General features: G+C 42.0%; 1 protein-coding gene across 1 annotated transcript in view; it reads left to right on the forward strand.

Annotated features, from left to right (window-relative positions):
* Positions 1-16,943: 16,943 nt before the first annotated feature.
* Positions 16,944-17,825, forward strand: part of T265_15407 (hypothetical protein) — a gene marked incomplete at both ends in the record, with an annotated part of 40,095 nt that continues 39,213 nt past the window's right edge. Inside the window, 2 exon segments of the mRNA XM_009177954.1 lie at positions 16,944-17,044; positions 17,055-17,099. Coding sequence (XP_009176218.1) covers positions 16,944-17,044; positions 17,055-17,099 — 146 coding nt within the window.

Consider the following 17,825-nt stretch of genomic DNA (forward strand, 5'->3'; position numbering starts at 1 on the left):
CCTTAATGTACACTGGCCTACCTAGGTTGAGGAGAACTAAAATCCTTAGCCTATGAGTAGCCAACTGAAACTGGTGCGGTTTTTATACAACTTGTCTGACCATTGAAAATTAGCATCGTCTCATCACCGTTTAACTGAGGCACCATTTGTTGCGTTGCAGACGCAGAAAAGGAGGGATGTTTCACAAGTGTAGGCCCAAACCGCTTTCAGGGAAGAAATAGCCGTTGAATCTCCCAATAACATCGTGGCATTTCTGGTTAGTGAGAGAATCTGTTTCGCCGCACTCAACCACCCGTAAGTAATAAGACTTTGGATTATTCTAATCTTACAGGGTGAGCTGATATTAATTATGTTACACAAGATGCCCGCTAACAATTAAACGAGGCCGTGTTTACTTGATCTAGAAGCGAATATATCATTAAGGAAGACAGGAGGATGAGCTCAATGGAATCCATGAGAGCTTGGAACGAGGAAACGTGTAGGTACTGAATGTAGAGTGACGGAGTTTCAATGCACGTCCAGATGCAGGTGTTTAGGAGGAGGGTTTAAGCAGCCCGGACTTGAAGCGGACGCCCAGTAGCAGATCTTCTCAAAAGCTTACAACTTTCGGTAGACAAAAATGCAGAAAGTCCTGGTGACCAAACGTAGCAGGCGCCAGATTATCAGCTGACTCACAAACTGACTGAGGTCGAGGCTGTGTTTACCTGTGCAAACAAAATGGGCGACCGATATATCGCTACAATCCTGAAGCACAGATTTGGATATATGAACCCACACTGATCAGAATTACTGAACCATCAGGTAAGAAAATTTAGCGGTAGTCTGTGCCCTGGATAAGAAGATGCTGTGATCTTCGGCTCAGAAAATCCATGATCATACCCATCACAGAATCCCTGAATGATTAACGAAAACAAACGTACTCGCGAAAATCCTGCACGCTGAACACTTCGGCCTCCAATCATATGGCAGCATTCATGGAAATAGTATACGTTTGGTTCATCGCTTGCCAATTTTAGAAGCCGGATAGAAGGATCCGAAGTACGTGTTGGGCGTTATTATCATTGACGGACTGCGATCCAGAAGTTTGATGGAACCAATGAGTCAGGATTTCGTACTATGGAAAGTTGTAGGTGCTGTGTAAAATTGAACATATGTTGAAAACGGAAGGCTGATGAGGAACAGAAGAAATTTCGTGGACTGATTTTGAGTGGAAATGCGCATTGACTTGGAGCATGATGAAGTCAAACTTTGCTCGTAGCAGGTATTTTCTTGAGGCGCGACCAAATGATCGAATTACACGAGAGAGCACACACGCGGACATGGGCAGACATGAGTGAGAAATGACGTATTAGAATATGTGGCCATTTTAAGCGGTGCCAAATGATGTAGACGAGCATCATGGAGCACATCAACCCATTCAGTCTTGTCCTCTATTGTAGATAGGCATGTTCTGTGCCCTCTGATGTTAAATGACCACTTTGCGCTGGTAGTAAGTGGAACTAAATGAGGAAACAACAAAAGTGATGGGACGAGACGGCAAAAATGCCAAATCAACAGGAAAGAATGATGAGTGGATGAGTAGTGCATCACATCGTATTTAATCACAGCGTACTAGAAGTGCTCCTAAGTTATCCGGGGCCTTAATTACAGCAAACAGTTGTCTGCAGAAGTATATTATCAGACGGCTAAAGGAGGTGTTCTACATCTCTCAAAACAGCAGCATAACTGAACGCAAAAACAGAATGTTTAAGGAGTTACTGGGCGCCAAAGGATGTGATTGGGAATCAAACTTACCACTGCTGTTGTTGGCACGTTGTTTGTCAACCTAGACATTTACGTGGAAAGCGCTCACTTATGCAGGTGTGCGGTCAATATTGCCTCCTTTCTAGTAAACACGAAACTTTTTGTGACCGGAAAACTGCCTTCCTCCGAAGGATCTAATCCCGGAAATGAATGAGAGCTTGCGAAACTTGACTGCAGCTTACAAAATGGTTTGACAGTAAACAGCAGGAGAAAGGCACAATAATTCATCATCGAATAAAGACTGAATGAACGGACTTCTAAAACCACGGATACATCTCTCAAACAGCAGCATAACTGAACGCAAAAACAGAATGTTTAAGGAGTTACTGGGCGCCAAAGGATGTGATTGGGAATCAAACTTACCACTGCTGTTGTTGGCACGTTGTTTGTCAACCTAGACATTTACGTGGAAAGCGCTCACTTATGCAGGTGTGCGGTCAATATTGCCTCCTTTCTAGTAAACACGAAACTTTTTGTGACCGGAAAACTGCCTTCCTCCGAAGGATCTAATCCCGGAAATGAATGAGAGCTTGCGAAACTTGACTGCAGCTTACAAAATGGTTTGACAGTAAACAGCAGGAGAAAGGCACAATAATTCATCATCGAATAAAGACTGAATGAACGGACTTCTAAAACCACGGAAATAGTGCACCGGTGACGCATAAGATAAGCATTTTGTGGTGAACCCAGTTTAGCACCACCAGCACTCCACGGAGCTTTGAAAAACCAAGGACGGCAGAGAAGCGAAGAGAATGAAGGTTGCGTAGCTATAGGAGCGGGTTTGAACACACAAAATGATGTTGGATATACTATCTGTTACGGACGTCCTAGCAGAAGGAAACGGAACACCGGTAGAATGCACGCAAAACTTGAAGCCCAGTATCAAATCGTGAGTGTCCGCAATGTGCAGTGTTTAAGACGTGCCTTTTCAAAGCCCTTCTCTCGAAAGAAGATTGCGTCGCTGTTTCCGAGAATCTTGATATAACTTTTGCCTAGAGGAACCTCATTGCACCTAAGACATTCCCAGCAGGCAAGAGCAGGAGTTCGCTACAGATCGTCTCGGAACAGGGCTATCAACATTATAGTGCTTCGCCGATGTTGGTCCGACTGCGCCCCTTTGAACTTCTTGGTACCGGTTCACATTGTGGAAAATATTCCACGTCGGTTCGGCCCAGGGCCCCGTTGCAGCACCCAAGTTCGACCACCAATCAAGAACGGCCACTATAGTTAAATCCAGGCAGGGCGGGAAAGCCTGAGAAGCTTCAACTCTGAGCATTCCGGAAATAAGCTGCATCAAACATTGAAAAGGTTGGCTGAATCTGGTTTGTCAAAATTAAGGTTTGTGTACCATTTCGACTGAATAATGCAGGGAATAAGTGGAGACAAGTTTCACAAAAAGCTCTCCGGGATCCAGAAGATTTGAACACGTGCATTCTAATGATACTCAAATAGGTCCACAACCGCTTGGTAGAGGGCCTTCGGGATGTGCACCAACACCGTACAGAATGAAACCCGTAAAACACACGTCTTATCTAACCATACGAGTGACGCTGAGAATAAGAAGTAGAGGTCACCTTGAGAAATTTTATCTATGGTTGAATTAATGCGTACAAAATTATATCAGCATGTTGAAGCTAAACACCCATCCGCTCATCACACACGATGCGACTGTGCAGTCCATTCATTCGCAGTGCGATCCTATGCTTATTTGACGCCACAAACGCCGTGAATTTTTAGAGATTGAGTATGTACCGAACATCGATTTAAAAGAACGTTTCTGTCGAGAACAAACAAACAAAATAGACCAACGCAAGTGAAGGGATCATACTGTTTAGGACCCCGTGAAAATCTATCCTACAGATAAATGAGTTTTATTTGCGACCCATTAAATTCGGATTCAAGCATGACATGCTGTTGACGGAATTTCGGCGACTATGCCTAAATGACGAGACCCTAGAATAGCGCAACCAGTCGTGGACTGCCGAACAAAATTCAGTAAACTTGTTGGTAGTTTCGTTGGTAAAATCATAGGAAATATCTTGAATAGCAAGCGAAATGAAAAAGGGGGCTGCTTCTTTGCAGCAAGTGTAGCCGAAATCTATCATAAACAACATATTTAAATAAGACTGAAAACACATTTGACAGCTAGTGAATGTATTCATCGAAGGCTCCTCTGGGTGTTGTAAATTATGTTGTAACAACGTTTCATGCCGATCAAAAGTGCGACATCTTTCATGTAAACAAATTCAATATTGTTTGGACCAATTGCCAAAATACTCGTGGTTGTGAAGTTGATTAGTGATGGCTCCTTCAAACATGCGGGGTAACTTCGTGTTTGATGAAATGTGCTGTACGCTCTAGGGCCACTTTAAACCTATTGACTTTACCCAGAAGATAAAACGTACACTGCTAATTCCCAACTAAGCTTACGTTTACAACAATGCCTCAGCTTCTGTTTCCTTTCTCCGCCACACGGGATTCAATGGCGCCAACGTGCTCTCAGTGTGCACTTCTCCTTTCATCAGCTATCCCTGCATTTCACTTAGGAATGAAGAGGCCACAATCACAATTTCATTCGCAGCACGTAACTGTTTTCCTAAGTGTACTTATTTTTTGCTGGTTTGATTGATGACAGGTTTTCTGTGATCTGAATGGACAAAATATGTGTTGGTCTGTTTCATGAAATACGAATAAACCGACTAAATACACGAGTTGATTTATTTCTCTGGGAGGACTCTTCCAGCAACGCGCTCCGATGGGTAGAATATTGTATGTACGTGAATTTGTTAGGTTCGTCACGACCGAAAGATTTTTGTCATAGCTGATTGGAATAGTTGATTGAGTATACATAGAAGCACCCTGAATATAGAAAACTTTGAAACGAATGATACTAGCGATGCTGCCTAAAAGGCATTCAATGCTTTCTCCCCGTATAATGATTAACAAGTGCAAATAAGATGCTCCTCACAAATCTGTCACGTTTCAGATTCTGATGGAGGCTTGGAGTATAAAATTCCTGTCCGTATTACGCCTAAGCGGACACCATTTCCTCATCATTTCTAAACACGTCTTTTTAAACAGTTAGAAACACCGAGCCTAGAGATGTCTCAGTTTGGTGTTCATTCATGGTGATTCCACGGCGTCCAAATGGTGTGTGCGGCGGCCTAAATCCAACTTGTCCCATTCAAGCTGGAGCAGTCTACACTTATCGCTACACAGGTGTGGTACCCAGCATTGCTCGACTCGTGAGTTGAAACAAACCTAAGGCTTGTCAATCTGTTTCAAATGTGCGAGACAATTTTTCTGATCGAGTAAGTGTCGCTGGAATTATCCTGGACTGTAGTAATTCTTAGATACATTCCTTTCATTGTAGTGTATATCTGTGTTGCTGAGGTAAATATCAGACACCTCCTTCTTGAAATATTGGATGGTTTGAAATCTTGTGTCCCGAGATATTTGATTTCGTCAGTGAACTAGGTTCCGATACGCTGAATAACCCAATCATCTATCTTGAAGTCGAAGTGGGCCTTGAAATTATTGGCCTGAGAATGCACAGTTCAACCCTAAAGAACCTAATTCCGTCTTCCCCTCAAACAAAGCATGTGAGCATTGAAAGCCACAATAAGAATACTATCTTCGGTTGAAGGAGCCTGACGCCACCATGCACACGAAGAAATTGCAATAGACCACAGCCCACCTCTGTCCGCATGATTTCACTTGTATCTGTTTGTTTTAGGAATAAATCATTCCACCTTTCGTTCGTTGACAGGAACATGAAGCCCTGGAATTAACGGCCAAAACGTGGATTGTTTGTCAGAACCTGGAACCTGTTTCCAAGCTTATAGTTGCCGTTTGACATTGACATGCAAATTTATCTTCCATCTGCCGGTGGAGTAACTTCCATTATTTTGGGTGACTTAGGGATTTGATCTCCCCATGTTTCTGTTCATTGGTTATATCGTGAACTGATTGCTTTCCAGGGTGACGAGAAAATCAGGTAGGAACTTTTCTCTAATGACGGGAGATCGTTCGTTTGCACCGAATTTGCGGTGTATGGCACAGACCTTGTGCACAGATTTTGAACACAAAAGACAACTTGATAAATGTCGATTTTAGAAATCACCCTTTGTTTTGTTTAATTCCACTGGAAGCCATCAGGATAAAGTAAAGATATAATCAGAAGTATTTGGGGGATTAATTCATTCTCGCGTGTTGACATGGGTAACGAACGAGAAATCTTTCAGCAGATTGGGAACGTTTCGATTGGCATTTGAGATTTGCGAAGGTTTTACGGAACACTTTTATGACACTCACTCATACAGATTTTCCCCACGTCAAAACGATAGAGTTCGAAACACAACGCGGTCAATAATAAGCTCTGCTGACAAGCTATATGTAGATTGAAACACAAATTCAGAGCTTTAATTTCCTGGTGAACTAGACAGAATGCTTGGTCCGGGAGAGTAGAAGGGCTATTCAGACGCAAGTGGTTTAAAAGCAGATTATTTAAAAAAGCTTTCAAAAACATCAAAATTACCAAAAAGATCCTGAAAAGTAAAACTGTAACTACTTAATTTTGTAGAGGATGTAGGTAAACCTGTAAGCAGAAAGTTGAATGTGGCATCAACTGTAAGGGGCTGGCCCTTTAGTAGGCATTTTACTTTCAGTTCTAGGAGTTTAAGGGGTGAGATGTGCATCATGATTTTTCACAGGGAAGCAATTTTGCAAGGAGGGATTGTAAATTCCTACCTAGAGCATTCTGCTGGCTGTTATGATGTTTTGGTTTGCCCTGATCAACGCTGCTCATGTGAAAAGGCCAGTTTGAGAATACCGACCCAAAATCTGTTCTTAACATTTGCTCAAATGTAGGCCATGAAAGTTAGCGAAATGAAAAACCTGTCGAAAACAGTCTGAAGGGTAAAGGCCGTAACCGATACCGTTCAGGAAGAATCTGCAACGTAGATGATCATGAAGAATTATCTTGCGATGCTCACTCGGTAGGTATTTCTGTCGATAAATCGTTAGAATATTATGAGCTCATATGCATTCGTTGGTTATTGATTACGTGACCGTTGGTCTGTTCTCCGAGCTTTGAAAATGGTTTGCAGGCTCTTCGTTACCATGTGAGGAAGCACGTTCAATGCACTGTTGGGTGGACAGACTTGTCCTTCGTGGTTCCGACTCCATAGTTTGCAAACAGGAAGTTTGAGCTGTAACCTGACTGGCTACTGGGGAAAATTGCATTTGCTTTCTGACTGATTTCATTGTAATATGTATTGCCAGATGGGCTGTATTTCTTGGTTTCGAACGACACATTTGATTTCAGAACCACCATTCACTATCTCCTCATCTTGCAGCAATATTCATGATCTGGATTCCTTGGTGCTCCAAATGCCTGACATTTGACCGATTGATTATCCATCTTCCTTTAATTTTCTGTTCTCTTCATGGAGTTGCCGGTCAGCATTTACTTTGTCCTTAGAGCTTGATAGAGTGGGTTGATTCCAAGGTGGCCCTTTTTCGTTCTCTTAGTGGACTGACAAGCTTGCGCTAGTATTCGTGTTCTTGTTCGTCAACTTGTACGCGGGTAGGCGAGATTGGTCCGTATTTTTAGTAGAAGAGTGCTTATCCTAGAATCTGGTGGACGACTTTTGCATAATTCGCCCCACCCAGTGTTCTTTGCAGCACAAGCGCTCAGCTATTTCAGATCACACTTTATACTCCATTGCACTATTTTCCCTCTTCGGCTTTGGTAGCGCTCATCGGAGCATGCTCACAGGTATGTGCTCTTAGCCATCGATCTGCTTGAGTCGCCTTTCTCAAATGATCTTGAAACGGAATTCCATGGGTTTCTTTGAAAGATTTTGTATAGTCTCATACCTAGATTTGAAATAGATTCCACTGTGGTGCAGGGTGGTTCGTTTTGCCCGGATAACGTCTAAATACAGCTCTCCTAGTGAGAAATTGAGGGGATGCACAGGAGTTTAATCCGTATGCTCAGACTGTCTTTCCGCTTATTTTCGCATCTGTAACTTTGGCAGCATTGTGACAATGAGGTTGCTGTTTCGCCTTACACCGTGAAATCATTTTCTTTGAGGATAATCCCAGACACAATACACCCGCAAAGCCGCAAATTTCGTTGGGCATCCGCGAATCTATTCTGCGTGCCCAAACATAAGACCCTGGATAGCAGTATGTTTTGCCAAGAATTTTACATCATTATTTAGACATCTTGTCCTGTGATGTAGACCAGATAAAATATATAGGATCAGCTCTATGTGCCATGTCGAAATTTTCTGCACACAAGTCTGGCGCATGTAAGAAGAACACTCCTATCGAACTTACTAGGGGACGGGCGGATGGCACGGACAGTGTGTAACTGTGAAAATGGCTTTCCCCGGCGTCACCCTGACACTGTGAAAGCACGTGGACACAAAATCGTTTGGCGTCAACAGTGCCAACATCGGCTGGGAACTGATTGTGCCCTGAAAAATTTGTGTCCATTCATATTCTTAGAGTCGAAAAGACAGAATACGCATCCGGTAACTTGTGATTATCCCATTTGTATGCCATCAATGTGTACTCGCATTCTGTGAATGTGACACGGACGACGTAATTTATTCTTCGTTTGAGCGCACAAGATTCTCATTCCACTGCTGCCACATCAGTGGCTAAATAGCATGCATGTCGCACGAATCGGGAAAAAGTTCGCATATGGAATATATGTTAATGCCCAAGTCTAGGTTAGAGTTCACTGAGAGGTAATTCACTAACCAAAAGTCTAAACGATGTTATCGGTCAATACCACACGTTGTATGCATGCGAAAAGGGTGTTTTTAAGCATGCCACTGGACTCATTCAGTCATCAAAAGTAACGTCTCAGCAAACAATTTGGTAAGATAATAATAAATTTAATAACAGAAAAAGTAAATAAATGGATAAAATAAATAAGTACATCAAAATAAAAATAAATGAATAATAACAATAAGTAAAACTAAATAAATAAAATGAAAAATAATGAAAATGAAAAATGAAATTTCAAAAAGAATAGTAATAATAATTAGGTTGGGCTTGAACTTTTCGGTCATTGTGGAATGAACTTTCGCCCTGACTGTCCCCGATTGCAGATGCACAGTCGTCTTGCAAACAGTCCACGCCAATCTTTCCCACGATTTTAAATGTTCTTGTGACTCATCAAATATCAGACCATTTGAGTGACCTTTTCAATTAGAACCAAAACGCACTCGCAACATTATTTTGAGGTAAAGGATCTACGGCTTATCCCAGACAGAGTTCTTTCTGAACTGAACTATTTAATTTCGAGTGGCCAGTTCATTGGCACACATGGTACACATCCAAATTGTGATTGCATTTTACCGAGCTGAAGGCCGTTGAATCTACGTTAGCTTGTAGCCTGAGTCATTCGATTTAGATTATTCGTTTGATTGTGTATTACCAATGCATATTACGCCGCAAATGTTCTAAAACACTTGACGTAAAAGCTTTATTAGAAAATACGTATATCATGTACCCGATTGAGCTTGAGCAGCGTGCCAGTCTCTGAATTTCCTCCTTATGTACAAAGTTAGCAAGTTCAAAAAACATCTGGGTCTGCTTCCCTTAGGAGGCTTTTAGGTGGCCAGCACCCTTATGTTTTGCCTATAAGACTGCAACAATTTTCCCGGATTCCTCTACCAAAGCACTGCGTTTTGGTCATTTTGAGTGAGAATGTGACGGTGCAAGTTCAGCACTAACCTGAACTTTATAGCTTATCTTTATATCAGTCCCAATTGAGGGTACAGACAAAATCTACTTCCGGTGAGCCGAAAGAGTTTTAAGCACTTATGGTTCATTGGGCGCTTAGAAGGACCGTATCATTAGGTTCAACAAAAATGGTCAGCTCCAGTTTGACCTTTAAATTGAGCCAGGCCACATTCGTCGTTTAATGCAGATGAAGATAATTTCTGACACAACTGCGCCGTAGGATGAAGACCACTATGATCGAAATAATTTATACGGAGCATGACTTTTCAGTGGCTTTTTCGTCAAAAGTATACCACTAGTTCGACAATTACGCGCCTCTTTTTGGTAACCTTGAAATTAAGAACATGATATTAGTAAATCTAAATGGTCCACAACAAACGGCGTTCATTTAACCGCAGAGGGCTGTTTGGAGTTATAGGCAAAACAGAAGCGAATAAAGCTATTTATAACCACAATCAAGCGGCCCCTTGTCTCACTTATTGGAAGACTCGTAGCCTGTTCATTGGTCTACTTTGAAGTACACTCCGCTACCAGAATGTGGCAAATTTAGCGGAAAAAATGATAAGCGAATTCACGCTCGGTCAACATCGGAAACAAAACCTCGCACAAGGAGGCCAAAGTTACAACAAAGGAAGGTTTGCGAATAATGGGATTTTCGGTGCGCGTTTGGAATTCCTGAAACCACCGGAAATATCGTCCCGCGAACTACTGTTCAATAGGCCCAATGCCAAAATGGACGACGTCGCTTCAGTGGTGTTGGAACATTTCGCTTGCGGAAGCCCCCGTTTTATTCAATATTCCTCAGGAGAAAATTACACGCGCAAACATCATCCGCATCAAACACTTCGGACAGCTTTTCCATTCAATAGGTCGAACCCTACGAATTCGTTCATTGCACGCAAAGTAATCACCTCCGCCCACATGGCCTTTCCGCAATATTTTTTCAAAAGAGTTGAACCTACCATACCTCACTGACATACTAGCCTTTCCGAATCTGTCGCCAGTTTTTTCAGGACTGATATCCATCTGTCCATCAAATACCACAGTATAGGTGACAGCGCCTCTGTTTGTATTTGCCTTGGTTGACGCCACAATAACTAAAGAGAAACAAATCTAAAACACTATTTAAAATGATAATCATTGTGTTGTTTAACTGCTACCCTGGAAGAGATTGGATTTCGTGGGGCACTGCGCCAACTATATCCCAACTGAACGCAATGCTTAGTGGACAGCTAGTCTAGAAACCTCCATTGCATCCGTCATATTAGTGCTAGTTGACACGATATTTTGTGGCCAACGGTGCTGATAATCTCACAGTTAAGATGAATGAAGTTCATGACTTCAGACAATGTATTGTGCTTGAGGTCCGCATGTTAAATGTGTGTTTCTACGATCTATTGTGCAGGTATCCATTCCCTACAAGTAAATTGACAGCCAACCGTCGACATCCGGAAACCAATGGTGAATGTTTGGTCGCTGTATCACCGCAGTACGACTAAATGTTAAGTAGTTCCGATGGCTTCCGAAGATACCTGTTTCCCGGACTCCAATGTTGAATGCATTGACAGTGATGCAGAAGAGCATCCGTCGTCCACATCACGGCTGGTCGCACCAAACTTTCGTGATACATTTATGACTCTATACGGATCACCCAAATCGACCCAAAGGAAAATCCTAAATCCCCACAAATTAACTCGGTGAACATATCACGAAGCTGGTAAGTATTTTTGGATTCTGGAAACGCATAAGGCGTGTACCTCAAGGGCGCATAGTAAGCCGATGTTCGTCATCATACGGACATTCGCATCGTGAACGGATCGTCTAACAATATCCACGCATTGATTTGACCGCTTTTAAAGCCTGTCTCCATAATTTTACAAGATGTTGTGCATTTAGGTCCACTGATGCGGCACCCAATCACAGGTTATGGCGCATTAGACGCGTGATTGGATGAGAAAGCAGCCGATGTGATTTGGTTAGAATAATTATCCGCAAACTTAGAAGACGGCACGCGAAGAATTATTTGTATTTGCTTGAAGGAAGGGGAACGCGAGCATCATGCAAATATATTCAGCAGACTCACTCCTAGGATCCCAATTGTTTCTGTTCTTCATCAAACATAATGCTAAAGCGTTCCCTAAAAGCCATCCCATCCGTTATATCTGGATCTGGAACGACTGAACTGAAGCGGCGTGTTCATCAGTGCATCACCTTCTAATGGAAGACATCATAGAGTTCATCAGATATTTGCCTGATCTCCAGACCTAGGATAAACTGACTGCTTTATCTTGTAGGGCAGGTCAATTTTGAGGGAGATCAAAAAGACCCTGAGACATTGAAATTTAATCCATGGTATAATGTTCAATAAATCTGCGCGGAGGTATTATGATCAGTTGCTTCACGACTTTGAAGCGTGAGACAAGACTGCCTATTAAGCAAACAACTCAGAACATTTCAACTTAAACTGTTTACAATAGAGCTGCAAAATGTTTGTTTGCTTGCTCCGTGCTCATCACATATAACTCGTATCAACTATGTTTCACTAAGTTTTTGAATGTACTGATGCGGGGTAAGTTTTAGTTGTACGCTTTGGGACCGGAAATAAAAGTGTGAAGTCGGTTCACATTTTTGCGTTCGGGAACGGAAATTGTGCGTAATGACGTTGCTCCCGATGCGGTGTTGATTAGCCTTGCGCCGTTCACAATCGTCCTGTTTTAGAAGGTTTTGCTGTCCAACGTTGCAGAAAATTGTATCAAGGATTGACGGCCTGCAGTTGTACTGAGGCTGTGAATGGAAGAAACGTTTGCACCGCATGATAACCCCCGTCATTTCATTGTTTTCTTCGAGCCAATCGGCACTGACACATTACGTACTGGAGGACATTGTCTTCCAGGCAGTTTGCTGAACATCTGCGTTATCTGTCAGGGTTGATTGAATAATGTGCTCTAAACACGAGTCCAGCGTCCGGTTCGAACTCATTGCGGTGAGCGGCACTCCGAAATGACTGCTACGCGGTGATTTATTAGCAGCATAAATACGACAGTTATAAAAACACAATACGGAGCTCGTGCTCATCGTCAAACGAGCTGAACGAGTGAGGTCATACAACTAATACAAAAGGTAGTATAACTCATGTTATAACTAATGATAACTCATGTTAGGCGACATGACTTCGAGAAAGCTGATGTCGAATATCCTCCGTCGTACATCTGATTGTTTTAGGCCAAGTTGGCCATCAGCCAAAGCAGAGAGTCTTGTAATTGGACTGTACGATCCAACCAGGGGAAATGCCAGCCCACCAACTGAATATCCATCAAGCTATTCAAATACAGACTCGGCAAATTAGGGTAGAATAAAACTTACAAGAAGAATCTCACACCCGTTGTTGCCACAGTCCTCAAACTCACCGCACGCGCTACCATTCTGTCTGTTGATGAAATTCTCCTGGCAATGTTTTGTGATTCCAGTCAGGATGTTGCGCTGTTAGGGATAGCATTACGGTGACATCCAAAGTTGTATGCAAATGAGCACAGAATTTTTATGCAGGTGTACCAAGTGACGTTTGTGCCAATAGGCTATTCTGTGAACAACAGTGCGGGAACAATGCAAAACCTACTCCCGGTGTCACAGTGAGGTCCGCGTAGTCTATATCGTGCTTCTCACGAAATTGCCCTTGATTGCGCCAGTAAAATTCTACCCTGTCAATCTATTAGTGGCAAACGGGCACGTGTATTAGACTTACTCGAGTACTTGGATGGTTATATCGAACAAAGCTACCATGTTACTTCCTTCATTACAGGGGCTTGCAACTGACCGATTGAGGTCCACAGTGTGTATAATTTGATCGCGGTGCTCCTAATAGGAAACAGTCCCGGAATAGGTTGCACACCCATCCAAAATAACCAATAACGCATCGACGTTGTACTTGCCCTTAATTCGTCCGGTCAACTGTAAGATTCGTTTGTGCTATTTCATTGGATGAAATCTATTAACGTCAGCGAATCTCAACCATTCTTTCTAGCAAGCAAGGTATAATAATGACCAAACCCTTCACGGATGAGGAAGGAAGTAATACGGTGTTATTCGGATCCGGAATGCTCAAACTGTTTTAGACCTGGTTGCCCATAGCAAGGTTAATTGTTACAACATAAAGCTAGTACGAAACACTGAACACCGCGTTGAACAACCTTCTTGGAGTTTGCCGTGTAGGGGATTTAATTTATCATCTTATAATTAGGATTTAACCCGTGAAGTATGAATGTGTTTTTTGTTAAATATAGCCTTAGTTGCGACATTCCATGACAAACTATTCAGAAGTGTCTGCCGCGCGCTACTCAGCGGCAAGGATTCTTACCTTTAAATAAATTATGCGGAAAATATCATTACAGCATTTTAGGATGGGTCTCCATCTACCGTATATTGTGCAAAGCCTCCGCGAACTTCCATTTTTGTGATAATGCGCAGTGTTTTCCAGAACAATTTTATGTTTGCACATATAGAATTGTGAACGATTTCTGACGCTTGACAAACCATGTCATATTGTTGAATGGGTCACTCCAACATGAATGCTGCGTATAAAATCGTGTCAGATTTTACCTCAGTTCAGTGGCGCAACGCTTTTGTCAATGACTCATACCACCACAAGCTGGTTTCCTATACGGGTATCGTTTTCTCACCTATGAATTCGACATAATGATTCCCTATCGAATGCGAGGCGCGCAATGAATAGTCAGGCTTTTATGGGCTGGCGTAGTTTACATGTACAGGTTTGGAATAGGAGCAAATTTGCCGATTATATAACCCTCCGGACAAGTGTGCCTCCCCAAGCCTCCTCTATTTTAAGGGTGAGGTGCATTCTGCATCGGCCGTAGAGCGGTCAAAATAGAATGAAACTTCCAACTACAGAGTCTGAGATTTGGTCGCGAATGTTATACTCCCAACAAGAAGTAGCGTAGATACTTCCCAACAGCACTGGAATGAAGTCACACAGAACTATGCTGCATGGGCAAAAGTGAACAAACAATTCTACCCCGTAAACGTGTACCTACCGCCATTGTTTCCAAGTAATTTTCCTACGAATATGATCCTCCAGCCGTCTAATCCCACACTCAGGATAGCCAGTACGGTTCCGGTTGGCAGGTACTTGTCATAGCATCTGGAAATTGTCCTTTAGAATACCCTCGTTATGGCGCACATATAAGGCGCAAAACAGTTTCGATACTGAGACTGATCGTGTGATATTCGGATGCAAACACTTCAATCTTATCGGTTGATTTTATCAAGGCAACCAATTCAAAAGCGTCTAGGAGGTGTATTCAACGGTTCACAATTAATCAAATATCAATCGACTGTCCGTTTTTGGGGACCAAGAAAATTCATGCCGGACAAGCGTCCTTTGGAACGCATTTCCAATAAACTAACGGAATTCCGTGAAAACTTTTGACACAATGTCAGTGGACCTGAACCAGCAAACTTAGACGATAATACATGTGCTATACACTGATGTTTGTGTGTGTAATCAAACGGAACATTCAACAACAACGTGTGAGTACTAATGTTTAAAATTACGGTCTCATGGTGAGCCGCTTCTTCGCTGTATGGAACAAGACGCTATCCTGGTTGATAACGAAATTAAAGGTGTCTGCTTTTTGTTCATTTCAGGCGATGAGAATTCTCCCAGTCCGAAAATTCCATGGTCATTATGATCTGCTGGTGCACCGGAACGATCGGGCGATAGCAGTATATGCTCAGCGCAATATTCTATATTTTAAATTGTCCATTGGATCATTTAATGCTTATGACACTGGCTGTTTAAGGACCCAAGTGACCAGTTCAAATTCCAATGACAGTCTTATAAGTCGTCACTTGAGTGGCGGAAACGCCCACCTCCCAGTTAATATTGACGACGACTGCCAATCAGGAGCTGACTAAATAATATCAATTAAAATATCGTTTGACGGAAACCAGAGTTACCCCGATAAACCACTCCATTAGTTTTTCCACAAATCTCTAGTTAGATAGATAGATAGATAGATAGATAGATAGATAGATAGATAGATAGATAGATAGATAGATAGATAGATAGATAGATAGATAGATAGATAGATAGATAGATAGATAGATAGATAGATAGATAGATAGATAGATAGATAGATAGATAGATAGATAGATAGATAGATAGATAGATAGATAGATAGATAGATAGATAGATAGATAGATAGATAGATAGATAGATAGATAGATAGATAGATAGATAGATAGATAGATAGATAGATAGATAGATAGATAGATAGATAGATAGATAGATAGATAGATAGATAGATAGATAGATAGATAGATAGATAGATAGACAATCATTCAGACAGACTAGCTGACAGACTGACTGACTGACTGATAGATGTAAAGATAGGCAGGCAATTGGAGGAATAGCGGCCAGTCTACATAATAACAGCGGAGCGATCGATTCGTAGATCAAACAAGTTGAGCGTCTGTTGAGTACCTCTAGCGTGGTCAGCGATAATCAAGCTGATGTCGAAAAAATATCAGTCCAACTGACAAGCGTTTCACCGATTGCAATTATTTGTCGACTCCCTATTACATCCACCAAAGGAACATGCTGTTTACCACTGACCGTGAAAAGAACACGGAAATTGTCACCTGCTAAACTCAAGGTGCTACCTTATTCTGAAAGAATATCGTTATTCTATCAACAAATTTTGTTGGATGAGCTCAAGGCATAAATCTACTCATGATAACTAAGGCCCGTTTCAGATATTCAGCGAAATTGATGAAATGTTTAGCGATATTCTGCGTACTCCAGACTGATCTTCAGAAGAATGAAGTTGCTCAGTAATTTACGTTACGATGGCAAACGAGTGATTTTATATAGTTTCTTCCTAATGGTGGGTAGTCTTGGAAGTCAATTCTTCCAATCAGCATTGACAGCTCCTGATAACAATAGGTGTACTCAACTGATTTCTTGATTCAAGCCGAATGCTGCAGATAGATGGCCCTCTTGACAGGTGTGCTTGTTTTCAAAATCTCGACGGTTGATGGAGGTCGCAACCTAGGAAGAAAATGAAATCGCCCAGCGAATGCTGCAATGTGCACTTCAGTTTGGAGTTTTCATTTTTCATATAGAGTCGATCTCAACAAAAGAACTTAATGCACGATAAAAGATCGTTTTTAGTAATTCTATTTGTTTGTTGGGGAGTAGGCATTAAGGACGCATTGGAACAGGTAAATGTCGTCAGTCCAATATTTTATCGACCGTTTCCTGAATCCACCAGAAATCCAACGTAATTCGTTCAGATGTGCGACAAAGCTTTTATAGTCTATCTACAATCTCCCACAACTAATCTTCTCGCTTCTTTCAGGTTAACCATATCGTCAAGGAAACGTTTCGTGACATCGTCGTGGCGGTGACAACCGACCATAAGCCAACGCTAACGGGCTTGTTCAAGAGAGATGAGCTAATGTGTTTCCAGGCAGTTTTCGATCAATTCCGGACGCACTGCTTCACAATTCGGCAGGTAAGTCGACTTCTTGATGCACGGAAACAAGGGTGTGCAAAAATATGCACACATTTCTAGCCAATGCATTCACCCACGGCGTCACGTTAGGTGAGTCTCAATCTCAAAAGTACTCTTAGTTAAACGTCCAGCAAATGAATTTCGGGGCAAATGTGGTGCGCAAATAACTAGCACTTTCTATCTTTTCCTCAAATTGGACGTTCCTGCTGCAGCATGGTGTTTGTTAGTTCAACACCATGTAAGCCATTTTACGCCACAAACCGTTATCACTGAAGCCACTGATGGAAGGTGGAGAATGATGTATCTAATTCGGAATTCTAAAAAATCCAAAGTGTTATGGTGTACGATTATGGGTATACCAAGTTTGACATTAGTTGGATGAAGCTGCCGTTTTCAATTCAGTTCAGTTCAGTTTAGTTCAGTTCAGTTCAGTTCAGTTCAGATCAGTTCAGTTCAGTTCAGTTCCGTTCAGTTCAGTTCAGTTCAATCCAGTGCGGCTCAATTCAGTTCAGTTGACTTGAGTTGACTTCAGTTCAGTTCAGTCTCGAATCTGTCCATCACATCTGTTCCTAACGGACAAGCATTTTTGTTGCCTGATTTCGCCAAAATAAAATGAATTGCAGCTGTTCTGCATCGTGTTTTTCCATCGACGCGAAACATGGGTTGTGAATTTTCAATCAAGATAGCCGTCCAAAGATCGTTCGGTATAAAACAAAAGCACTCAGG

Source organism: Opisthorchis viverrini (assembly GCF_000715545.1).
Source record: "Opisthorchis viverrini unplaced genomic scaffold opera_v5_479, whole genome shotgun sequence".
In the NCBI taxonomy this organism is placed as follows: Eukaryota; Metazoa; Platyhelminthes; class Trematoda; order Opisthorchiida; family Opisthorchiidae; genus Opisthorchis; species Opisthorchis viverrini.